This window comes from Ursus maritimus, unplaced genomic scaffold (assembly GCF_017311325.1).
Source record: "Ursus maritimus isolate PB19 unplaced genomic scaffold, ASM1731132v1 scaffold_10, whole genome shotgun sequence".
Taxonomy (NCBI): Eukaryota; Metazoa; Chordata; class Mammalia; order Carnivora; family Ursidae; genus Ursus; species Ursus maritimus.
In genome coordinates this window covers 24,745,098-24,772,211 of record NW_024423344.1, presented here as the reverse complement: position 1 = coordinate 24,772,211, position 27,114 = coordinate 24,745,098, and the positions used below count along the sequence as shown (strand labels likewise).

General features: G+C 41.2%; 1 protein-coding gene across 1 annotated transcript in view; it reads left to right on the top strand.

Annotated features, from left to right (window-relative positions):
- The window catches only part of LRCH1 (leucine rich repeats and calponin homology domain containing 1), a 191,389-nt gene that overhangs the window by 104,684 nt on the left and 59,591 nt on the right, over positions 1-27,114 (top strand). The window contains exons 3-5 of the mRNA XM_040622847.1: positions 8,514-8,640; positions 22,305-22,410; positions 26,574-26,710. Coding sequence (XP_040478781.1) covers positions 8,514-8,640; positions 22,305-22,410; positions 26,574-26,710 — 370 coding nt within the window. The remainder of the gene's footprint in view (positions 1-8,513; positions 8,641-22,304; positions 22,411-26,573; positions 26,711-27,114) is intronic.

The following is a 27,114-nucleotide window of genomic DNA, read 5'->3' as shown; positions in this document are numbered from 1 at the left end:
CCTAATCTTGTGAAGGGCTAAGTTTTAGGGTTCATATCCATTTCATATTTTCTGAGAGTTTAGAACAGACTCTTGAGCAGAGCAGGCACTCAGTAGTGTAGACGAATAATTGACTTCCTGTCAGCATTTGACACCATGGCACCGTCCTTCCTGAATTTGGTCACAGGATTTCCTGCTTGCTTTCTGTGTCTTTCTGTCTCTTCTTTATTCCCCTATCTGCATGTTCTTTCTCTCTCTGCACCTTATCACTAGAATTCCCCAAAACTCAATCTTTGATCCTTAAGTCTTCTCTCTCAGACCCATGCTTCGTGTCCCAAATATATGCCCTGTCCCCTGGAGTCATTCGTCCTCATTTTCCCCATTGCTTAAAATTCAGTTCCTCTTAGATGCTTATTGACTCCTCAGAATTCATCATCTGCTAAACTAAGCTCATTTTCTTCTTTCCCAAATTAGCATCTTTGTTCCTGTCCACGCTCCCATTTTTCTTCAGCCCCCTAGCTTGGAATCTCAGAAATTATCTTTGACCCTGTCATCTATCCTTTTTCATAGAAATTAATCTTTGAACGACCAGTCTAGCATCTCATTGCCTCCTGAGAGGAATTTGGGGTCCTCTTCTACAGTTTTCCTGGTTTCCCTTCACTTTTTATTCCAAAGTCAATGGAAATAGGCTGTGTTGTATTGAGGAAGATCACAGACATTGATATGAAGCCTGACCCACCTGGTTTGAAACCACACAGCACAGAGCAACTCCCTAGCTAGGCAACTTGGAGCAAGTGCTTTGAACCCTCTGAACGTCAGCTTTTGCATCTGAACAGTCGGGGGCTTAATGCTTATATTTTATGATTGTTGTGAATGTAAATAAAATAGTAGTTGTCTAAGTGCCTAGCACAGTGACGACCCAAGAAATGTTTCTTAAATTGTCAAATCAGGTTTGTGATATGCTATGTCATATCTATTGCAATATGGGTTAAGAAAAAGAGTGCGAAAGATCTCGTAAAGTGAATAGATTTTCTCGTATTGTTAGTAACGTGGATATGGTGCTGATCCGTAAAAGTATTAGAGCAGTTAAATGGAACTTTGTTATTATAGGTTGTCAAGCTCCTACATGATAGGAACTCTAATGAAGCCTCATTTCCTCAGAAGGATAAGTAGAAAAAAGAGGATGTGTATAGACTTATATTCATGCAATTCCATCTGCGTTCAAAAATGCCTAGAAATATATGAAGAGATATCCGTCTTTAAATGATAGAAAAAAATGTTAAAAAATGTTCAGGCATCTTAAATTTTATTATGAATATTTTGTATTCACTCAGTGTCCCTGGGTGGAAGTTGATCTGGGCAGCCTGTTCTCCTTTAAGTCCATATGGATATCCCTGTCTCTTTGGGTGGAGGAAAAATGTTAAAGTAACATTTTGGCTTGGTAGAGTCGCATGGAGGAGAAGGTGGGTAAGGTAGGCATCCTTGCCTGGTAATAGGAAGCTAGTGTCCATTCTACCTGGAACATGACTCCAAAAAGTGGGAGAATTCTCTTCAGTGCCAGTACATCTTTCTTAGCCATTTAGTGGTGGTTTGCCTATATGCCAGCAACAGTGTTTTGCACAGTGGTGTCTTTCAGGACATAGGGCTCAGGCCTCTACAGTCTTGATATTTTTTATTTTGTTTATTTATATTTTTTAAGTAGCCCCAATGCAGGGCTTGAACTCACAACCCTGAGATCAAGGCCTGAACTGAGATTAAGAGTCAGATGCTTAACTGACTGAGCCACCCAGGTGCCCCTACAGCCTTAACACTTAAAACCCCAAATCTACATTCTTGCCTCTGAAGGTGTTTAGCAGATTAGTATTCTTGCTGACATTCTCTTTGAACATCCAATGCTTCTTTGATTTTGAACACTTAGCTCCATTTTCGAGTGAAGGAAGGGCATGAGAAACTATTAAAGAGGAAATTTAAAGTCATGGTTTTTAGAGCCTTGTCCTTTTAGAATTGATGAGCTCTTGAGAAGAAAGGATAGGAACTGAGAAGGGGCACGCTATCAATAATTACACTTTGAAATCTAATTACAGACATCGGCAGTGGTGGTTGCCGGCCAGGGAGAGTATAAAAAAGTGGAGTATTTTAAGCAAGGCTTTATTTACACTCAGGAGGAGACTGATAGGCTGTTATTGTGGGAACTGGGTTCAGTTGCAGTGGCCAAATATGGTGCAGGTATGCACGCGAAAATGCACAGCCGGAGGGCTGGTGCAGCCTTTGGCCTGAATTCTGAGCTGCTGTAGACACTCACTTTTTGCTTCTTGCTTCTCTTTTAGTCCTCTTTTCTGAGGCTGACCCTTTCGCTTCTCCAGACATGGCCTTCACGTGTGTAGAATGTGAAACGGATTGGTATAGTGTTCAGCAGCTGGTTCACGGTTCAGGCGGAAGGATGATTCTGTGTTCCTGGTCTTAAAACATTTTAAGTTTTCGGGTGATGGCCACCCTTAAGTTGTAGACAGCATAACTGCTTTCAAAGTTCCGTTTCAGCGTGGGTGCCCAGCTTTTGTGCATGCCCGAAATCTGAATCGCATGACTGCATTACAAATTTCATGTAAAACATGATGAAAATGGTATTCATGTAATTTGTATTTATAACATTGAAGTCCACCAAAATATGCTAGGCAACTTGAAGCAAGGCTCTGGTGGTTGTTGGAAAGTGTCGCAGGCATCTGCTGATGGTGGGAATGCAGGGGGAGGGCTGGTGATGAAGGGGAAGTACTCTGTCATCAGGGGAAGCGAGGGTGAGACATTTTGCCATGGTGGGTTTTTCAGAATGGAGCCAGCAGGAAAAAGGAAATGGTTCTCTATAGATATTGTTCACTAATGTGTGTGTATAAAGACAATTAACAGTCAAGTGTCATATGCAAAAGAGAAAAAAAACCCATAAAACATTTACTCTGCCTTGAACGAAAGGTGAACAGGGTATGCAAAACAAACAAACAAAAACACCCAGAAGAACCCATAAACACAAAATTGGGTGAGGTACCCTTTGAAAGGAAACTTGCTTGGTTGGTTAAAGCAAACTAACTGCTGTCTCTGGAGGTCACACCCCAAGCACAGACAAACACGAACAGTAGTAAAAACGACCGCGTACTTGTTTCTGCCTTCCTCCCCCTCCCCCCAGGCGAGACTCCTAGAGGGGGAGCCCGGAGTGTCCACACCATGAAACCTGCCCTGCTTTCTCTCCGGCTTTTTAGGTGGAGCTGGGGCATTTTCTGACTAGGCTTGCGTTCGTTAAGGATCCCACATCATGATTTCTGTTACTGTTCAGAAACCAAACAGTAAATGAAGATGGTAACTCCTGGGTATTCATGTTTTCTCAGAGAAATAGTAGGAACCTGGCATTTGGGGAGAGAAAGCCGTTCATGTGCTCGCAGGTGCCAGTCTAGGGTTTCCAGACCAGTCATAGTTTACTTGGTTTCTCTTAACCTGAAATTGTATAGCCCAGCCTGGTCCTACCCCGCATGCCTTGGAGTGAGCATCTTTATGCTTAATTGGTATATGGTTTCAGTGAATGGAACATGAAACCGTATTTTAAAAGTGGCTGAAATTTGAGCAGTTAGGAAATAAAATAAGTAACTAAAACCGAGCTAAGCACACAGACGCTCTCTTTGGTCCCGTCCCCGCTGCTTTTGCCACATTAGCGGTCAGGTATGGTTTCATCTTTATGTAGAGATTTAACGTTGGGCTGTGCACATTTGCATCCCTAATCTCATGTCTTGTGTTAGGTAAGTATTATTATCTATGTTTTAAGGACGACAAAACCACAGGGGTTAAATGTTTTACTTAAACTAAACGTTTGTGGCAGAGACGGGATTTGAAGCCAGGCCTTCTAATTCTATAGTTGCTGAACTTTTCACCAGTTGAGTAGGTGAATATGTTACAGAAGTCTTGCTATAAATTATTTTCTGTTGAGGGAGTTCTACCCTCAATTATTGAGTGAGTAATACACTAAAAAGAACCCATACACTATTCCAGTAGAATAAAAAAAATATGATACCCTGATAATAAAATCACATGTAAGAATATAGAATTTTTTTATCATCACATACTTTAGGAAAAATAGCTTTCTGATAAACCAATAACAAATAATGTTAAATACCACCATTAAGTCTGAAAACATGGATATTAATAAGTGCCATAGTCAAAACACATTAAATTAGGACTCTCTAACAGTAAAACCATATGGAAGTGACTTGGTTTGCAAATTCCTAAATTTGGGAATTAGGTTAAATGAGGGATAGTGGGTACTTGAAGCCAAGAGAAATTTATCCTGTAAACTAAAGCTATCAGAAGTGTTCAAATTATGTTGAGCTGCCTTGTTTCATCTTGACATGAGGAAATAGACCAATAAATCTAGTACGGAGTATTCAACTGAGAATGATGGAAGAGGAAGCATTAGCAATAAACAGGCCGGGTAAAAGCCTAACGTCTTCCCGCCCCTCTTTCTCCCTCCCTGTGCCATCATCCTCCACCAGACTGGGCAGGGAGAGTGACAAGAGATGCTGGGCAGGAAGGCTCGGGCTGCCATGACCAAATCTGTAATTTCTGCTTCTGAATGAGTGGCCCTTTTCCCACACTAATTTAATCTACTCTAATGAGCAAGTTAAAAAATTTTTTTTTTTAAATTTTGCTTTCAGGTGGAGCTTACGGGGTAGATTTGAATATAAATGTTGGCCATTATCTTATTAGACACTACATGGCCTTATTTTAAACATTCTTCCCGTGAAGGGCCCGTTTTTAGCACAGAGGCCAGCAGGAGACAAGTGGGGAGCAAGATAGTTGTTGGCGGCCTGAGGCTCTTATTTGCTTGAGAAAAATTGCTGCCAGATGAGTGGTTTCAAAAAACTCAGGCTACCCATGTGGTCTTTCGCAGTAGAGGATTAAAGGGAGTGGGGTTTCTCCTGTCCTTTATAAATATTCGCTGGACGGCTAATGGGTTTTTGTGTGCATGTGTATTTCCTTTTTCTATTGGGGAAATTACAAGTCATACAGGAACATCCTGAGATAAAATATATGAAGTCGAGCCTGACAGAATGGATCAATGAAATAGAAGAAATGTGACCCAGGTCTGTAGCGTGCTGTATTATAACTAAAGTTCTGGCATCTGGATTTATCTACAGGTGACTGACTATAGTATGGTGTGGGGGCATAAACAGGCTATTCCATCAGCAACTTTTAGCATAAAAAGCTTGTACCTCCATCAAAGAAACCGTGCTTACATTTAATTATGCTTAAATTTAAAATGCTTAAATTTAAAATTAATACTAACATTTTAAATTTAAAATGCTTAAATTTTTTAAATTTTAAATTAGTATCCACCTTAGAATTCCCATGAGCATAATCCCATGTAATCTCAAATACCATGCTTTTGAGCGAGCAGAGCCTTCATTACGTTGCTTATATGGTATGATAAATGGCTCTCCTGGTTCAATATCTGTTAATCTGATGAGACGCCTGCATTACGGTGAGACTGGAAATAGTTTAAATCTGAGTTTCCAAGCAAAAAAACACAGGAAGAATCTTCAACTGTAATTGTTAATTCTATGAAAATAAAAATGTAGAAATTTTTGAAAATACTAATCTTTGTTTCCTTATCTTCTCTTCAAAAGGAAGTTTAAATATGGCTCCAAAAAAATTGCTTTAACATTTTAAGTAACCAGTCCTCACTTTATGAAATTACATATTAATAAATATTTTATAACCACAAATTACATTCCAAATTATTTACTTGCCACCTTTTAATAAACTTCGTTCTTTTTTCCAGAGGTAGTGTCTAAGGAGCTTTTTAAGGAGCTTGAAGAAAGCTCTCCCATTAGAGCACCAGAAAGTCCCTGTCAACCAGCCAGAATAGCTCCACTGGGCTCCTGTGGGTGGATGTCAGAGGCTGGAAGACAGGCTGGTAGCCCTTGTTTCCGTTACGCTGCCCTCAGAGACAGGAGAAGGTGCCAGGGCACACCCATCACCCTTATTTTCACCTGTCACTCTAACCAGGAGGAAGTGAAGAGCCAGCTGGTCCTTCCAGTGCCAGGGACACCCTCTACCCCCATACGGCTTTCAATCTCCTCTGTCCCTCCACTGGACTGTCTTAGAGAAACCTCTCTCCTTCTGCTCCTTTCTGGAAATAGCTCTCTTTGCAGATCTGGGCAATGAAGGGATGATTGACTGTATCTTTTCTTGATAAAACCCTATTACCCAGGCATTGGGTACCTGGAGCAGAAGAGATATCAGAGTAGTTACAGGGGAGCACCCACATTAGAAAAGTTCTTTTTTTTTTTTTTTAAGATTTCATTATTTATTTGAGAGAGAGTGAGTGAGGGGGGAGGGGCAGAAGCAGACGCCCCGCTGAGCAAGGGGCTCCATGTGGGGCTTGATCCCAGGACCCTGGGATCATGACCTGAGCCGAAGGCAGAGGCTTAACCAACTGCACCACCCAGGTGTCCCTAGAAAGGTTCTTTCTCAGCCCATCAGCTAGAGATGCGCTTTATTTAGCCATATAATTCCCACCTCCTTATATGGGGGAGTAGGGGAGTAAAACCTCTAACTGAAATATAATACGTACAGAAAAGTGCACATCACATAATTATACATCTCAGTAAATTTTCACAAATAGAAGTACCATGTAACTAGTATACAGATGAAGTTTATCTTTTTATAGTGATACTTATTTCTTTTTTTAAGATGTATTTATTTATTTTAAAGAGAGAGAGTGCATGAGAGAGAGCATGCAAGTGGGGGGTGCAGAGGAAGAGAAGCAGGCTCCCCGCTGAGCCCAGTACAGGGCTCCATCACACACACCTGAGATCACGACCTGAGTTGAAACCAAGAGTTGGACGTTTAATGGACTGAGCCATCCAGGCGCCCTGTGATACTTATTTCTTAATTATAAAAGCACTTTGTAGGAATTTTGGAAAATTCAGCAAAGTATAAGGAAGAAAATAAAAAGACACTCATTGTACCTAATCTCCTTCAAAGAACTACTGATAACATTTTGGTGTGTTTTCAGGCTGTGTGTCCCTTCGTCTCACACACACTGATTTATGTGTGCCCATAAACACACGCACACTGTACCACAGCCTCGGAAGCTTCGTGCATGTGCGTGCACACACACAAAAGAAGTTCTGAATAGTTGCAGTAACATGACAAACAGATTTTTAGATATTTCATGGCCTGGCCATTGGCTTCATCGGCAGAATAGTGGGGAAAGAAAGGCAGGGAAACTGAAAACCATCTATCTCCTTACTTGATGGCAGGAAAGGGGCTTTTTGTGGGAGAGGAGGTTGAAATAAATGGCTGACATACATAAGATGGTTCATGTATTTCACTTATCCATTATTTTCCCATTTCTCAGGAAAACTAAGCACTGATGATAGGAAGTTCAGACACTTCTCGGTAGAAAACCTTTTCATGCAAAGCGGAAGTGAGACCTGGACCCACCCTCTGTGAAACTGAACCCCTCGAGCCTCCAGCTTCACTTTTGCCAGGAGGCCAACTTTACTTTCTTCTTCCTTTTTTTTTTTTTTTTAAGATTTTATCTATCTATCTATCTATCTATCTATCTATTTATTTGAGAGAGAGAGAGAGAGAATGAGCTGGGGGAGGGGCAGATGGAGAGGGAGCTGAATTCCAGGACCCTCGGACCATGACCTGAGCCAAAGTCAGACGCTTAACTGACTGAGCCACCCAGGCACCGCAGCTTTTTTTCTTCTTTTAATTAGCTCCCTTGCGGACACCAAAATAGACCTTAACCATAGCGGCTCTTGTGTTAGCAAAAGGAAGCAGAGTCGAAATGTTGGAAATCAGGCTCGAAATGTTGGAAATCAGGCTGAGGGTCTTTTATAAGTTGCAGCAAAATGATCTTCCCCATCACTACTAACATGGACGGGAGGATGCCTTCGTGGTGCTTGGATCTTGCTGAGTTTCCTGCTCACATTGTCAGGGAGAGAACAGTTGCCACAGCTTCCTGTTGCTCTTGGAGGCACAGGGCGTGATGCCCATCTGCCTCGGGGCTGGCCAAGGACTCAGCTTCTGTGGGGGGTTTGATGGGGCTCCTCGTGCTGGAAAAAGTTGTTTCCCGCAGAACTGCCTATGCCTTTCTTTTTCTTTTTACAGATTTATTTAATTAATTTATTTATTTATAGCACGTGCAGGAGTCAGGGGAGGGGCAGAGGGAGGGGGAGAAAGAGAAGCAGACTCCCCACTGAGCTCCATTCCAGGACCCTAGACCATGACCTGAGCCGAAATCAAGAGTCAGACGCTCAACTGGCCTGAGCCACCCAGGGGCCCCTGCCTTTCTTTCTTAGAAATCTTTTGTATTATGTTCTGTACTTGGGATTTATGACACATGCAGAAACTTTATTGGACCGTTTGTATTCGTAAAATGTCTTCTCGGATCACTCCTTTCTTCTTGCTGACTCACAAACATTCAGAAACAGCATGGAGTGGCCTGTATGTTCACCTGTGTCCTTGTACTGTCTTTGCAGTCGAAATCAGCTGTCTGCCCTGCCTGCCTGCCTGTGTGGTCTGCCTCTCAAAGTCTTAATCGCAAGTAACAACAAACTTGGATCGCTGCCAGAAGAGATAGGTCAGCTCAAACAGTTGATGGAGTTGGTATGTTACTGATTTTTAAGATGCTCTTTTTGTTTACTAATCCTAGTCTATCAAGGTAGTCAGAAAGACTTTTCGCTACTGTTGGACAGGGAGGCACCTATGTGGGGGGGGGGGCTGTGTATGATAAAGACATTAAGTGGGGAGAGGAACAATCTTGGCCTTGCTGTGGCAGACACAGTTCCTGCAATTTACAGGTTTCCTGTATTTACACTTCCTGAAGTTCACAGGATTTACAGTTCCTGAAGTTTGCAGGTTATCATGTGGTAGTTAGATCAGTTTTTTTCAGATTGCATATAAATTTGTGACAAATTATGGATAAACTGGCAAAATAATGTACAAATAAGTTAGTAGGCCATACTTTATGAATATAAATACTCAATTCAGAAAGAACAGAGCGCTCTGATTCTTGTAAGGGTTTTAGTAACCATTGCCCCAAATTGATGAAATCTAAAATGTGACCATATCCCCAGAGACAAAAAACAAAACAAAAACAAACTTTATGGGTAGAGATGGGTTTGTAAGTGTGCACCTGAGTCTATGGCCAATAACTTTTCCCCTGTGTGCCAACTTCAGTTAATTTCTTTGGGGCCACGTGGGACACTAGGGTGATGACTTGTGAGGCCCAGATAGAGAGTGCTATTAACCCTTCATCATGTTTGCACGGGGAGTTGGCTGGGAAAGTGACAGCACCCATGTCATATTTGTATCAGCTTTGATTTTAGTATAGAAATGTGTTATTGCTGTATAAAGGCGTTAAAGGTAAAGAAGGAGCGTCTTCCTCAGGGCTTATGTGATAGTAGTATCTGAAACCCATTCCAACCAGCTCACACCAAAGTTGGAATTGGTTATGAAGATGCAGGGGTCTTCTCAAATAGCCAAGCCATCTTGAGAAAGAAGAACAAAACCGGAGGTATCATAATCCCAGATTTCAAGGTATACCACAAAGTTGTGGTAATCAAAACAGTAGGGTACCGGCACAAAAATAGACACATAGATCAGTGGAAAAGGATGGACTGCCCAGAAGGTAAACTCATGCTTACATGGTCAGTTCATCTGTGACAAAGAAGGCAAGAATATACAATGGGGAAAAGACAGTCTTTTCAATTAATGGTATTAGGAAAACTGGACAGCTACATGTAAAAGAATGAAACTGGACCTCTTTCTTAAACGATACACAAAAATAAACTCAAAATGGATTAAAGACATAAATGTGAGAACTGAAACTATGAAACCCCTAAAACAGGCAGTAATCTCTTAGACATCAAATAGCCTTAATGATGTATTTATGGATATGTCTCCTTAGACAAGGGAAAACAAAAGCAAAAATAAATTATTGAGGGGTGCCTGGGTAGCTGAGTTGGTTGAGTGACTGCCTTCGGCTCGGGTCACGATCCTGGAGTCCCAGGATCAAGTCCCACAAGAGCTCCCTGCTCAGGAGGGAGTCTGCTTCTCCCTCTAACTCTCCCCCATCTCATGCTCTCTCTCAAATAAATAAATATTTTTAAAAAATTATTGAGTCTACACAAAAATAAAAAGCTTTTGCACAGCAAAGGAAACTATTAACAAAACAAAAAAGCAACCTAGTGAATGGGAGAATATATCTGCAAGTGATTTATTCAATAAGGAGGTAATATCCAAAATATATAAAGAACCCGTACAGCTCAACAACAGCAAAAAAAGAAATCTGAATAAAAAATGGGCAGAGGACCTGAATAGAAGTTTTTCCAAAGAAGACATATAGATGGCCAACAGACACATGGAAAGGTGCTCAATATCACTGATCATCAGGGAAATGCAAGTCAGAACCACAATAACACGTTACACCAGTCAGAATTGCTAGTATTAAAAAGACAAAAAATAGCAAGTGTTGGCAAGGATGTGGAATAAAGGGAATCTTCCCACACTGTTGGGAATGTCAATTAATGCAGCCACTATGGAAAACAGTATGGAAATTCCTTAAAAAATTAAAAATAGAATTACCATATGATCCAATAATTCCACTACTGGGTACCCAAAGAATACAAAAACACTAATTTGAAAAAATACATGCATACCTATGTTGATTGCAGCGTTATTTACAATAGCCAAGATGTGGAAACAACCTGTGTCCATTGATAGATGAATATACAATGGCATATTACTCAGCCATAAAAAAGAATGAAATCTTGTCATTTGTGACAACATAGATGGACCTAAAGGGTATGAAATAAGTCAGAGAAAGACCAATACCATATGGTTTCACTTATATGTGGAATCTAAAAAAAAAAAAAAAAATCAAACAAAAACCAGAAAGAGACTCACAAGTAACAGAGAACAACTGGCAGTTGCTGGAGGGGATGGGGGCAGGTGGATGAGTGAAATAGATGAATGGGATTAGGAAGGGCAAACTTCCAGGGGTGCCTGGGTGGCTCAGTTATTTAAGCATCTGCCTTCAGCTCAAGTCACTATCTCATGGTCCTGGGATGGAGCCCCAAGTCGGGCTCCCTGTTCGGTAGGGGAGTCTGCTTCTCCCTCTCCCTCTGCCCCTGCCCCCCATGCTCTCTCTCTTGCTCTCTTTCTCTCTCTCTCTCAAATAATTAAATAAGATTTTTAAAAATATTTAAAGAAAAGAAAAAAACTGTTAGTCATATACTTTTTTTTTTTTTTTAAATAATACTTCTTTTAGGAGTCTCGTAAACCACAAAATCCAGGTCTGCTAGAATTTGGGTTAAGTCTTACAAACACAATATGAATCACAGGTTGGTTTTTCCCCACTTTTTGGGCTCCCACAGCTGGGTGGCTCATAGGTGAGGTCAGTCTGCTGGAACCTGTTGGCAGCTGGGACGCGTTTCTGTCCCACCGCATCCTGGTCTTAAGCTGGCAGCATGCCCCGCATCCGCTGTGCTGTGGGAGCTGCAGACCAGCTCCTCTGTGACGACATGGCCCGTGCGCTGAGCCTGGAGCCAGCCCCACACCAGAGCAGGGCTTTCCTCAGGTGCTCTCGTCAGCTGCTGGGCTGGCACCGCGGCCGGGGTGGAATAGCACTGTCTCCCGCCTCGGGACACCCATGCTTAGGGGGTGGCTGTAAGGGACCCGTTGAGCTTGCCTTAGGCACCCTGTCCAGAGCCCAGCTCTAGCAAGGGCTGCCCTGCCTCTTCGTTACACTAACTGTTTGGTGTCGACTAACTACTAATTAGCACTGTCATCAACTGGCTCCGGTTTCTTTTCTCCATCAGCAATAACTGTTGAATCCTTGAATCCTAGAATGTTAGAGCCATGGGGGTTTTAAAAGCCATCTAGTCCAAGCTCTTGACATCTTATAAATGAAAAAGCCCAACATAGAGAGACAGCGTGTGATGTACAGAAGGTCGGTGTGGTGTAGCTGACTTGTGGCCTGAGCGGAAGCACCCTCACCAGCACTGCTTGATGGGAAGATAATGCAAGCAGCAAATGTTCTCTTCTCTCCTCTCTCCTCCTCTCCCCTCCCCTCCCCTCCCCTCCCCTTCTCTATGCTATTCTTAATTCCAATGTAGTTGACATACAGTGTTATATTAGTTTCAGGTGTACCATATAGTGATTCAGCACTTTGATATGTCACTCGGTACTTATCATGACAAGTGCAGTCCTTAATCCCCATCACATATTTCACCCATCCCCCCACCCACCTCCCCTCTGGTAACAATCAGTTTGTTCTCTATAGTGAAGAGTCTGTTTCTTGGCTTGTTTCTCTCTCTTTCCTTTGCTCATTTGTTTTGTTTTTTAAATTCTGCACATGAGTGAAGTCATGTGCTATTTATCTTTCCCTGACTTATTTCACTTAGCATAACACTCTCTAGTTCCACTCATGTTGTTGAAAATGTCAAGATTCCATTCTTTTTTATGGCTGAATAATATTCCAGAGTGTGTGTGTGCACGCATGCATGTCACATCTCCTTAAACTATTTATCAGTTGGGGCGCCTGGGTAGCGCAGTCGTTAGGCATCTGCCTTCGGCTCAGGGCGTGATCCCGGCGTTCCGGGATCGAGTCCCACATCGGGCTCCTCCGCTATGAGCCTGCTTCTTCCTCTCCCACTCCCCCTGCTTGTGTTCCCTCTCTCGCTGGCTGTCTATCTCTGTCAAATAAATAAATAAATAATCTTTTAAAAAAATCATTAAAAAACCATTTATTAGTCGATGGACACTTAGGCTGCTTCCATAATTGGGCTATTGTAAATAATGCTGCTATAAACATCAGGGTGCATGTATCCCTTTGAATCAGTATTTTTATATTCTTTAGGTAAATACCCAGTAGTGTGATTGCTGGATCATAGGGTAGTTCTATTTTTAACTTTTTTGAGGAACCGCTATGCTGTTTTCCAGAGTGGCTGCTCCAGTTTGCATTCCACTGAAAAAAGAACGGTGCACAAGGGTTCCTTTTTTCCCACGTTCTCTCCAACATGTGTTGTTTCTTGTGTTTTTGGTTTTAGCCATTCTGACAGGTGTGAGGTGATATCTCATTGTAGTTTTGATTTACATTTCCTCACGAGTGATGTTGAGCATCTTTTCATGTGTCTGTTGGTCATCTGTTGGCCATCTTCTTTGGAGAGATCTCTGTTCATGTCTTCTGCCCATTTTTCAAATTGGATTATTTGTTTTTTAGGGTGTTGAGTTGCCTAAGTTCTTTACATATTTTGGATACTAACTCTTTATTGGATATATCATTTGCAAATATCTTCTCCCATTCAGTAGGTTGCCTTTTAGTTTTGTAGATTGTTTCCTTCACTGTGCAGATGCTTTTTATTTTGGTGTAGTACCAACAGTTTGTTTTTGCTTTCCCTTGCCTCAGGAGACCTATCTAGAAAAATGTTGATATGGCTCATGTCAGAGACCTTACTACCTGTGGTCTCTTTGAGGATTTTTATGGTTTCAGGTCTCACATTTAGGTATATAACCCATTTTGAATTTTTGTGTATGGTGTCAGAAAGTGGTCCAGTTTCATTGTTTTGCATGTAACTGTCCAGTTTTCCCAACACCATTTGTTGAAGAGACTGTCTTTTTCCCATTGGATATTCTTATATGCATTGTCAAAGACTAATTGACCATGGAATTGTGGATTTATTTCTGAGTTTTCTATTCTGTTCCATTGATCTATATGTCTATTTTTGTGCCAGTGCCGTACTGTTTTGATCACTACAGCTTTGTAATATAACTTGAAATCTGGAATTGTGATGCCTCCGGCTTTGTTTTGCTTTTTCAAAATTGCTTTGACAATTTTGGAGTCTTTTGTGGTTTCATATAACTTTAAGGATTGTTTGTTCTAGTTCTGTGAAAAATGCTGTTGGTATTTTGATAGGGATTGCATTAAATGTGTAGATTGCTTTGGGTGGTATAGACATTTTAACAATATTTGTTCTTTCAATCCGTGAGCATGGAATGTCTTTCCATTTCTTTGTGTCATCTTCAGTTTGTCATTGATGTTTTATAGTTTTTAGAGTACAGGTCTTTTTCCTCTTTGGTTAGGTTTATTTCTAGGTATCTTATTACTTCTGGTATAATTGTAAATGGGATTATTTTCTTAATTTTTCTTTCTGCTGCTTCATTATTAGTGTATAGAAATTAGTGTATAGAAATGCAACAGATTTCTGTACATTGATTTTATATTCTGAGACTTTACTGAATTCATTTATCAGTTCTAGTAGTTTTTTGGTGGAGTTTTTAGGGTTTTCTATATAGAGTATCATGTCATCTGCAAATAGTGAGTTTTACTTCTTCCTTACCAATTTGGATGCCTTTTACTTCTTTTTGTTATCTCATTGCTGTCAGTAAATGTAATTTTAAATGCACTGGTAGCCATATTTTTTTTTAAAAAGCAAGTGAAGTTAATTTTAATAATTTTTTTTATTTTATGCAGGATGGCCAAAATATTATTTCAGCATGTATGCAATATATAATTAATGAGATATTTTGTATTTTTTTCATATCAAGTCTTTGAAGTCCAGCGTATATTTTATACAGACAGCATCTCACAGGTTGGACCAGCCACATTTCTCGTGCTCAGTAGCCACGTGTGGGTGGGGCGGCTCTGCAGCCTGTGTTCTTTAACTGTGTGAACAGGCATGGTCTTTGTGGAAAGCATTTATTTCTGACACTGGTGAATATTTAATTGATTGCCATTATTTAACCACAAGGGGTGGTGACCTTGCTTAAGGTCACAGACTAAAAAAAGATTAGTTTCCATCCGTTCTTACTTATCTTTCATCTCTTTTTTTCTTAAAATAGTAGCGCTACTGTAGGTAACCATGTCCAATGATTTTCAGCTATCAGTTGGAAAGCAATTCCCCGGAGAGCCTAAAGTGATTCTAGACTTGCTTGGGAGGCTTTGTTTTATAGTTACATGGTAACCACCTTGTTAAAAAAATTTGGGAGCCACCTCCTTCCCGCCCCCAAGCGTTCAGAGTACCTGAAGCCAATTAAGTGCTGATAAAATCACTATGCTTATCAGGCTCTGAGCAGTGTTTAGCTATTTTGGAAGAAATATTTTTAAATTTCACGTTAGACTCAAAGAGTATCCTAGATGGAGTTGTAAACCCTCTTCTCTTCCAAGTGTGAGTATTCCACAGTCATCATTGGCTTGAAAAACAAGAACAAAAGCACGGTAGCTGTCTGCAAGAAAGGAGGAGTCCTCTCTAATTTTTAAGAGGAACTAAAGTTGGAAAACACCATCTTACCATCTTCAGTATACCGCGGTTATCCGAAAATAAAACAAAAAGCATTGCCGTGCAGTGATTGGGTCATCCAGCCATTTGAGATTGTGCAGAGAACAAAGGAACGCAAGTGTTGCTCCTTCCATGGAGAAGTCATTAAGAAGCACCTATCGAGGGGCGCCTGGGTGGCACAGCGGTTAAGCGTCTGCCTTCGGCTCAGGGCGTGATCCCGGCGTTATGGGATCGAGTCAGGCTCCTCCGCTATGAGCCTGCTTCTTCCTCTCCCACTCCCCCTGCTTGTGTTCCCTCTCTCGCTGGCTGTCTCTATCTCTGTCAAATAAATAAATAAAATCTTTAAAAAAAAAAAAAAAAGAAGCACCTATCGAGATGTCCTTTTTTGAATCCATGGGAAGCCAGGATAGTGTTCTATGTTGTTTCAGGTGCAAGAGAATTTAAGGAATCCTAGCTCTATGCAGCTGGCCCCTCCAGGGTCATTTCTGATGGGAAAGATCTAGAACTTCCTGACTTTCTTGGCTACTATGAATTACTTCTGTCCCTCCGGTACTCTCAGAGGTGTAGCTGTAATCTGGATATATGTTGCTTTGTAAGTCTTTGTATCTGGCTGTTCTTTCTGTAAGAGAAAGAGAAAAAGCCCTGGCGTTTACTGAACACCTGCTGTATGCCTGGCACTCTGCTAGGTACATGACATGGATTATTGCATATAATCTTGACAGTAACTCAGCAAGGTAGATATATTATCTACATTCTGTAGACAAATTTGAATTTCAGAATTACTTATCCAAAGCCATGGGGCTATGGAGTGGTGGAGCTAGGGTGAAAACCAGTTCTGTGTGATGACAGCACCACACAGCTCTGCTTGTTGTGTCTTCTTCTAGATGACGTGTCACATGATGAGGAGAATGTTTTGTTTGTTGTTTGTTTGTTGAGTTCCTGGTTCCCCTTGCAGTGGTTTTCCCATTAAAGTTGGGGCAGAGCATGAACAGCCGAAAGTGAATCAATCAGAGAATGAATGTTACAAAAATAGGGTCAGTGTCTGTCTGGAAGTTTCCTCATGGAGATCTACAGCTAGTCAGGGAAGGTCAGTAGAATATTCTGGTATTGACTAACCCTTATTTTACTCATTAAAACCACATTAACATTTGGAGACATGGTTCCTTTACTGTCAAACCATGCCTGAAGGAAAAGGCATGTTGAATATTTGGTAGGAGGTGCCATATGAATGGCCTGTGTTATGATTCCCAGACAGCTGTGAAGACAGCACACCAAGTTAGAGCACAATGAAGGTGAGTTTCCTCATGGTTCCCTGTGCATGCTGATATACTGGGGTCCAGAGATGCTCTAGCCCTTGCGTGGTTTCTTTCAATTTGTCTTTCCCCACCTCAGGCAGTGAAAATTGTGGCTCCCAGCTCTTACCTCCGTATAAGAGAACGTAGTATCCCTGATCCAGAACCTGCTCTTACCACCGAAAAGCTCACAGAGCCTGACGCAAGTAATAACTGATAGAAAGGGGCATTTCCTGGCTCTGACTAGGCATCTCATTTTTTATTCTCTTTTCATGAAATGTTTGTTTATGTGTGTGGGGAGTTTGAATTCAAGGATTGATTATAGACACAGGGGGTACTGGCCTGCTTCTGAGAAAAATCCCTTCTTCAGTTTCATCCATAACATTCCAACCTCGGAGCTCGGTGTAGGGGAGACGTAAATTCATGTGTCTTCCATAATCATTTTTCCATTTGTAGTCTCTGGAGATGCCTCCTAACGTCTCTAGTTTCTGTGGGACAGTTGGAAATCCATGGCTTGTTTAAGATCCATTTTGTTGAAGAGCTTTGAGTTGGGACAGATGTTTGTGAGTATGTGCAAGGGTGTGAAGTGGAGTTTTATACTGGAAGGAGACATCCAGTAAACGTCGGGAGGTGGTAATTTATCATACCAGCAGTTGCTTGAAAAAGTCTTGAGTTTAAATGAGCATAATGATCTTTCAAAAAAAAAAAAAAAAGTTCCGACTACAGGCATTGAGGTTTCTGATTGCTAAGAAATCAAAATTGACACGATTCCTAAGTGGGTTAAGTATCTGTCTTTCAAAATCTCTTCATTATTTCTATTGTGATAATTGGATTTTCCTAATATCACAAGAAAACTTAAATTTTTTAATTTTGCCACTTCTCTTTGCATAGGAACAGAGAGGTTAAGACATTTACCTAAAGTCACATAGTGAGTCATACAACAGACATCCCCCCCCAAAAAAAAGAGCATGATCCCCATGATGGGAATTAATAGCTTAAATTTCCTGTCAGAATGTTTGCATTTCCTTCAGTTAAATGAAGAGCTATATTTAAGATAAAAATACGACTTCAGCAATAGTATAACCACACTAGGTTTTTGAAAACCTGAGAGTCAGAGCAAGGTAGCTCATGAGAATACCACATGCATTTCCATAGTGTGGCCCAGTCTCACTGGGCATCTTCCCGAACCAAGATCATCTTGACACAGTACGCAGTAGTTGTTTTGGTGTTCATTAGAGGTTACGCCTTTAACAAACAGTTTTTTTCTTTTTTTATATTATTTCCTGAAAGTGAGCATTACCTAGCTTAATAATCCCTGAATTAATCTAATGTTTTAAATCCTTGTCATTTTTGCATCCTGAAGGTGAATTAACAACTAGCACTTAATAATAAAAATCTATTAGTCTCCAATGTGCATTCAACACTTCTAGAGAGTTCCTTTATTGCGTGGAAGGGCTGGCATGAAATGACTCCAAAGTTTTCCCTTTGGTTTTTTAAAAACATGTTGATTAAACCAGTGGGAAAAAAAAGTATATTTTAAGTCATAGTTAAAATTCCCCATTTTGTTTTTTTATCTCAATGACTAAATTAGACTGGCTGGTCCACAAAAACTTATGTTGAATATTTATATTAATATTTAATAATTAGACTCACTTCTGTATAAAAAAAGAATAGAATTAGTAAATATTTATGACATGTTTATGATGATTTCTTTTTGGCCTGCCTGTACATTTGCACTATTGCAACAGTAAATATATGGTAATTTGATTCACTGAAGCTTATAATAAGTATTTTCTAAGATATAGCTTAGGGGCTAATAGATAATTCAGAAGGGATTCATTTGACTATTCTAAGAAGCAACTGAATCTGGAATTCATAGCTTGGCAAATTCTCACTAAATGCAGAAGTGTGAATCATAGATGTTATTTATTTATTAAATTTATTTTCCTAAATGTTATCTTTTCAAAATGAACTCAAATTTAAAAAACCATACCTTAGGCTAAATGTGGACGGACATGTTCTAGAGAACCAGACCATTCCAGGAATATTGCTTTTTCATATTCTAAACTGAAACATCTTACCAAAGCATTTAGACTATTATCCTCTCTTTCCTCCTCCTCATTCCCCAGCTAATGAAGACATGGGGGGTTTTATTTTTCTGATGAAATTCATAGCTCTTTAAAATTTATCAAGGTTCCGTAACTGGGAGGCCAAGGAGTTTTGCATAGTTTCTACAATATTGATTATACAATAGTGAAAAGTTGTTACCTTGCTTGCATGCTAAATCTGCCTGGGCATTTTCCCCTCCTTATTTTGGCAGGACAGGAAATAACTGACAGCAGAGTACTATTAAAATAATTTGACCTTCACTATACACACTTCAAAATGTGAATGGACAATTGGACTTTGTGTTTCTAATTGTCTACAGATGTCCTATCCTGTAGGTCAGAAGGAAAAACTATTTATCATTTTTTTTTTTAAGTGTAAATTGGGTAACTGCTTTCCTTACTGGTAAATAAGCATTTAAATATAGCTGAAGGGAGTTGATTTTCCTTGATAAAGCCATTATGTTAGAAATATAAGTCAGAAAAAAATTACCTTATATTTAGGGAACCAGGCATACCTTTCCGGCTAAACAGAGGGTAATCAACGAAATGCAAGGTGAATATAGTACACCCCAAAAAAATATGATAAGACTGAATTGAGACTTTGTGCTCTGAATAAGCTGCCTAAATATAGCTGTTATCTCTGTTTTCCTCTCTCCCCTCCTTTTTTTAAAAAGAACGATTTTGCGGGGCGGGGAGGGGGTGTGCGTGGCTCAGTTGGTTGAGTGTCCACTCTTGGTTTAGGCTCGGGTGTGGTCTCCCAGTCTTGGGATCGAGCCTGTGTCAGGCTGCATGCTCAACAGGGTGTCTGCTTGGGACTCTCTCTCCCTCTGTCCCCCCCTGAAATAAATAATAAAATAAAATAAAATAAAATAAAATAAAATAAAATAAAATAATGATTTTTTAAAGAATTCTGTCCTTGAAACTTCTGAAAGTTGTCAGTTTCGTATCAAAAAACTGATTCCCATAAACCGAACAAAGGGTCCTTCTCGTGCAGTCACTCACAGACTAATAAAAACTTAACTATAGATGTCAGTAACATAACTTCTCTCTAGATATGGAAAATTCCCGCGATTTCTTCCCCCACGACCCCCTCCCTCCCGCCAACCATCACCAGTCTGACTGTGCCTGTCTGTGAGTCCAATAGAATGCTTTAATCTCCTGTATTTCTAGGGCTTACTGTACACCCTTTATGTGAGGGCTCTTCTAAAAGAGAATGGAATGGCGCCTCTTGCTTATTTGTGACTTGGTTGAGGCGAAGAAAGATAAAGATTTCACTGAAAGGATTTGGTTGTTGATATCTGTGACTGATCAGATGCCACAGTACCGGGGAAGAGGTAGCATTTCACTTTTTCCTTCTCATATATGGAAGTAGATGCAGAAAGGCAGAATTATTTACTGACTCAGTGAGGGGCTCAAAGTGACTGAACAAATCTCTGGACCTTTTAATTCAATAATTCTTTCAGCTTTTATTTCTCTGCAGATGTACTGGTGGGTTTTTGTTTTTGTTTTTAAACACTAGGGATCTTTTTCGTGGAATTTTATGTGACTTTTCAGGACCAAGAGGGGTACACCAACAGCCAGCCTGGGGGTGAGGCTCTTGAACGCCCAGTGTTGTGAGCCTGTCACACGCCAGCTCACCTCAGTCGGATGCGGAGCACAGAGCCGAACCGCGGCTCGTTGCACTGTGTAGACTCAGCCTGTGCAGAGGGCTCCTTCATCCCCCTTAGCACGAGCGGTTTTATTCCTTCACCAGGTGATACTCATTTAGCAGCCTCGTGACCTTGCCAGATGGGCGGGTCACCTGAGGATTTTTAGATGAGAAGAGATCAGAGGGTAGTGATCCCCTGCGTTCTGCACAGTCCTGCTCTTACACGGAGCCCCGGGGTTGCTGGGGGTGGGTCAAGGGTAAGTTCTCCTCATCTGAGTGAATGTGAAACTGCTTTGCTGCCTGGTAAAAGGGGCGGTTTTTGCAGGTTCAGAAGTGATGTGGGGAATTTAAAGGCTCAATCTCGTTGAGATCAAACCTAGCCCAAGTATATCTGTGGTTCTGCCATTTCAAGCAGGACCTGCCGAGGATTGGGGTGTATGTTGGAGCATCCTGGGGTTCCAGCCATGAGGCAGAAGGAGAGTATCAACATAAATGGACTTCAGAAATTTCATCCAATATGTATTGATCCCTTGCTTTATACCTGGCGTTCTGCTCAGCAGCAGGAAGATGGAGCAAATAAGACCCGGTTATCTTCCAGCTAGGAGCTCACGGGCTCATGAGAGAAGGCAAATGTGTGAGCATATGAATATAGTAATAGGTTATGCACAGGACCACAGAGGAAAAAAGAGGTCATTCTCCCTGGGTGTTAGTTCAGAGGGGGATAGTGGGGGAAACCTCCACAAAGGTTTCAGAGCAGAGCAAGCCTTGAATTAGATGTTGGTCAGACAAAAGGACATTGGGGACAGGGAGGAACCTGACAGATATGGGACCGTGAAACACCGTGGCACATGCTGGCGACCGCAATCAGTAATGACATGGCTTGAGGGCGCAAGGGAGGGCTTTTCATAGAGATGGTGCTGGAGAAACAGCCCTGAACCGTAGCTGCTGGGCCCTGCCACAGAGTCGGGGACTTTACCCCATGGGTTTCCCAGGAGCTCTTGCAAATGTCTAAGCTGCTAAACATAGTGAAACACACAGTCTGGCAGCTCTGTGAAAGATGGATCTGGGGAGACAAATGTATGGAACCAGTCAAGGAGACCATCGTAGTGTCTCATGAGACAGAATGCTGCTCTGGACTGGAGAGTAGCTGGGGTGGGGGGTGAGGGCAGAGCAGAGCTTCCGGAGAAGGAGGAAGAGTGGGATGGGGGGAGAGAATAATACGATTATAAATGTCATAGCTTTCGTTTTGCGTGTGTCGAGAGGTGGTTCCAATCAACGATTAATGGGATATTAGTGTTTCCGTGCAAAAAAAGACATCATCCACATGCCTCACAGTCTTGATTGTACAGTGTACTTAAAGGTGTTTAGGTCCACAGAGTTCCCAGCCTTCCAGTAAGATCTCCATCGTACGTAAGTAGTACACCCAAAAGATGCCTTAACAGTCATGGTTTCTCACAGTAAACTGAGTGTTTGGTAAGTAGGAGATATAAGCTTCTATTTCAAGACACCGGGCTAGGGACTTAACAGTGGGCGGGCATTCGTTCTGAGTGTTAACTGCCTTGGACACCTGACGTACCTCCCTGAGCTTTGTTCTTCTGACTGTAAATGGTGAACTGTGAATACTGCCTCATGGGTTCGTCGTGAGGATTAAACGAGATTGAAGCACATGAACACAGCAGGCGAGAGGCCCTCAGAGTGGCCCCAATGCTCCAAACATCCTTCCTTTCTTCTCTTTTTTTCTTCTCAGGGGATGTTCAAAATGGTGCACTTTCTTTTTCTTCTCTGTGCTAATAAGCCTTACGTGGCCAGGGATGTACAGAGCAAGATAAAACTGTACTTGAGTGGTTGTCCTCATATTTAAATTCCTTAAGGAGATTTTACAGGAGATGCTTGATTTCCCGGAAAAGGGTGTTGATCATTTCTGCCTTTGCTTTTGATGCAGGACGTCAGCTGCAACGAGATCACAGCCTTGCCCCAGCAGATAGGTCAGTTGAAATCTCTACGGGAACTGAATGTCAGAAGAAATTACCTTAAAGTTTTACCACAAGGTAAAAAAGAATAAAACAGGAGACGTTTATTCTTTGTTTGTTACGTATGTGAAGAAGGTAGTTTGTGTAGTCATGTTTGTGTATGTCTAATGATGTTAATTATTAATTATTATATGAATGTCACATGCAGATAACAGAAAAGTTAATATTCAACGTCTCATTTTCGTCAAGGAGTACAGCAGTGCAGTCATTCCCCCGTATAAGGTTCTGTGTGTGTGTGTGTGTGTGTGTGTGTGTGTGTGTGTGAGTTTGCTCAGGCTCACGTGATAAAGTATTACAGATTGAGTGGCTTAAACACCAGAAATTTATTTTCTCACAATTCTGGAGGCAGGAAGTCTAGGATGTGTCTTCTGAGGCTTCTGTCCTCGGCTTACAGATGGCTATGTTCTCCCTGTGTCCTCACATCATCCTTCTCCTGTGTCTCTGTCCTGATCTTCTCTTCTTATAAGGACACCAGTCCTATTGGGTTAGGGCCCACACAAATGACCTCATTAAAGGCCTTATCTCCAGATGCAGTCACATTCTGAGATCCTGGGAATTAGGACTCCAACATAGGAAATTTGGGGACACACGATTCAGCTCATAACAGGAGGCAGGCAACATGAGTTGTTTTGGGTATGGATGTGTGGTGTTCTGGAACGTCGAGCCAACACTTTAGGCAATGTCCTTGGTCTTGTAGACCCAGCTGTTAGAATTTCTGGCTTTGGGTATCTGGTCACCCTGGTTGGGAACCATCCCCTGTGTCTAGTATCTATGCTTTAGGTGAGGGTACTACCCCTGCTAAAGTTGCAGTTGGACTAATGTCACTGGTAGTTTTGGTGAGTTTCCCAAAGGCCAGAAGCAAGGATCCTGTAAAACCTCAGCACTGAAACTGGTTGTCCCCTCAGACATCCCTGCTCAGGAGCCAGACTCGGGCAAACCCTTCCCTGCACCTGTGGGCTTCCACAGTATGTCGCTCTGATACATCGTCTTGGAGTTCAAACAAAAAGATACATTTCTTCAGAAAGTGGGCACCATTAAGAACCTTGACAAGCAGCTTTGTAGATGGTGGTGATCTGAATCTCCTATTTTGGGATTCTTGTTCAGATTTGAATCAGAACGAGTTGATGAGCAGCATACTGAATGCTTTCCCAGAAGGGTCCTCTGGTTTTCAAAGATTGCACTGGTTTCCATCAGTTTCATTTAGGGCCACTAGGCATACTGGGTTTCAAATATATATTTAAAACTATACCTCAAAGCAAAAGCATGTATTTGGAAACAAAAACGAAAGCATTCGGTTAATCTGACACCACTGCAGCTAGTTGAGAACTGCCCGATTTTTATTATTCTGTTCCTGCATCTTGATCTTTGGAAGGGAAAGAACTTCGTAAAACGCAGTGCGCTTTATAGATGAGAGTTTGAGTATCCCCCTGCCATCCGTCACCCTTCTTGCACTGACCAGCAGTTTAAAGAAGTAGAATTAGAAACTCTCTCGGCACAAGGATATGTTACTTTATTAATTGAGATAACTTGGTATGAAAACATTGATTTTTCATTCCATCATTGGCTAATCCATTTTGAATGGATGAAATTGTTTTTCTTGGTTTGAGCAAGTGCAAAGGGGAAACACTCTTACTAACAGCACATTTCTAAACATTTAACCTTTTGTGGCATTAAAGAAAACTGGCCTCTAAATGTAGCTCTCATGCTCATCATTGAAAAATCATTACAGAACATCAAACGCTCATTTTCAAAAGAAAAATATAAGTCATTTCACAGTTGCCTATAATAGTTTAGAAACGTGTAAACAGTGTGTCTGCACAACCAGTTTTTCTTTCTCTCAGCACTCCCTACGCTCTTGCCTGAAGAGAATTGCTTTCCCTTGAAAAGATCAGTTACACATTACTATCCTTTTCATAATTGTGTTTTCTCAGGTTTAATATTTTAAAAAATATTCAAAGCTAAAACTTCAGTTTACTGGAAAAATCTTTTTTTTTTTTTAATAGCTTCCTGAATATCAAGTTTCTTTTTTGCTTCACTCTGGAGAACTCTATTAACAAAAGAGCATTGATAGTGCTTTCAGGCAGTGAATTTAAAGACTTTCCGTATTTACTTGTATTTCCTCTGTGAGTACCCCTCCCCATGTGCTTTCAATCTGAGGAGGGAAAACAAGTCTGTGGCCTAATTACCCATATCAATTTTGTGGTGGTTTTACTACAAATACTGCAACAGAGAGACCATATTTTGTTTTTTCTAGGACCAGAATGGACAGAGTTAAGATTAAAGGAGCCAGTCATTGACCTTCTTTGCAACAGAAGATTCCTTGGGATTTTTTTTTCTACCTCCCTTTTTTTGCCCTGTTTTGACCATTTCTGGGCTGGAGTTATCATCACCCCCCATTTTCTTGTTGTGAAACTGCCAGGCTCTCTTTTCCTAAACTAAGATGGTAATTGTGTTCCAAACTGCAATTAACGGGGATAGTCATTATAAAAACCATTCTTACTTTATTTACCTTATTTATTTAAGTTGCCTCTTCTCCCCTTCCTGCTACAGCTGCCAGGAACTTAGCCCTCAGTCTTGCTTCAAAGTCTTAATTTTCAGCAGCAAAGACTTGCTGAAGATCCAGACTCCAGTTAAATTTTGCCACTAATTTGCCAACCTGAGTTAAATGAGTAAAATTAACAGTCTCAGAGACGGATTAATATCACTAAGAGTTACTGCAAGGAGATATTCCTCTCATATATAAATCCCTCTAAGCCTTAGTCCTGTTTTAGAAATAAACTACGAAGTGAAAGGGATCTTACTTTCCCTTTTCCTTTGATTTTCTTGATTCTGTGCTGTCCCCCAGGTTCCCCTTCTCCCGGCCTCCGCCTTCTGCTGCTCACAGAGCCCTTTGTATCAAGGGCAAGCTCCAGGATAAGTCGGTGTGAAGCCAATCACCTACCCTGCTGTTGGGGTAGGGGGTGGGGACTGGGTTCGGGCAGTCAGTTACTCAGGGCAATTGACGCAGAGCTGAGCTTGGGACCTGCTGAGCTGGATGTTCTTCTGCCTCTCTTCTAGCACTTGAGTCCCCGGGACTCTTTTTTTAAATCCCAAGTAATTCACTAAGGCATGAAACAAGGAAAGTCCCTCACACACCCAGAGGCCCAGAGCCAGGTGAATAGAAGAGATACTGGTTGCTAACAGCATCTTTGTTTGTGGAACTTGAAGTGGCATAGCTGAGTCAAGTGAAAACCCTAGGGCATACTAGGGGGAGAGGGGGAATTTTGTTAATTCTCACTGCAGGTCACTTTATACAGTGCCTGGCTCCACTTTGGAACTCCTTGCATCTTTGCAAGCACTGTGTTTCACCCCTTACCAAGTCCTGTAATAAACGTGATGAGGCCCCTTTCGACATGAACCCACCCGAGTGTCTCACGCAGAGATCTTAGCGGTTTGCCCCATGTCACTCTACATGTCTGGTGTTGCCCAGCCTCTTTGCTCTATGGAATATATTTGACTTCGGCCCTCGCAGCTGCCAATGTCGGTTGGAATGCTTGAAATTACTGAGTGTTTACTATGCCACTGGGTGGGGATTTTAAGCTAAATATAATGTTCTGTCTTGTTTGTGGAGCTACAGAAGACGTTTTAAAAGCAGTAGAATGGAGCCTCATCAAATCAGGATTACAGGGTCCACTGCAAAGTTCTGAATTAGATAGCATTTAGTTTTTAAAGTGGAATTAAAAAACCATGAACATATTTCTTGTAACTAGTTCTGAGATTACGCCAGCCCAGATACGTTGACTAGATAAGAGTATTTTATGATTAGCACATTGTTCATAAACTCACAATTAAAGTTAAAACATAAACATATCCTATGTGGTATGGCTTATGTGATTGTTTTGCTGGAAGAAAGGCCTTTCTAAACAATAGATATTGTAAATGTCAAGTGTGTTTCTAGCTCTTATCAGAACTAACAACAATTTAAAATTACTGCACTCCCAATGGAAGATTTCTCCCTCCCCTTTAGTGAAATATTGTATACACATACCACATATTCCTGATGCATAACTTGCTTTGATTATGCTAACTGCTATTTTTCCTGGTAAACAGAGAATTAGTTTTTGAATGTTTAGCCATTTAATCTTGTTGCTTTCTGAATTTGTTCTTTCTCTTTCTTTTTTTTTTTTTCCCTTGTTCTTTAGAACTAGTAGATCTTCCCTTGGTAAAGTTTGACTTTTCCTGCAATAAAGTGCTCGTGATTCCCATTTGTTTTAGAGAGATGAAACAGCTACAAGTATTACTACTCGAGAACAACCCTTTGCAGTCTCCTCCAGCGCAGGTGAGGGATGGCAGCAAAGCTGTTTCACCGCGGCATATGCTATCAAGAGTGCGTGGCAGCTCTCAGCACAGCGGGGCCTTTGAGAGTCTGCTGAATTCATACTGTTTTAGACATGATCACAGTCTCTGAAAGATGAAACCTTGGGTGAATCTGACGACAGTATGTTGTCTTCTGCTACACCAAGTCCATTTACCAGCATTCGACTCACTGTCCTGGCCACTGCGGTCCTGGGATTGTATGTTTGATTAGGTTAGCAGTTGTACACACATTGGGAACTCCTTCATGGAGTGTACAGTTTATCAAAGGAGTAATATATTCCTTACTTTCATGTGCGCTGAGAAATGGAGTTCAAACATTTTCACATATGATTGTGGTTATTTGGAGATAAGTTCCAAGTTCAGCTG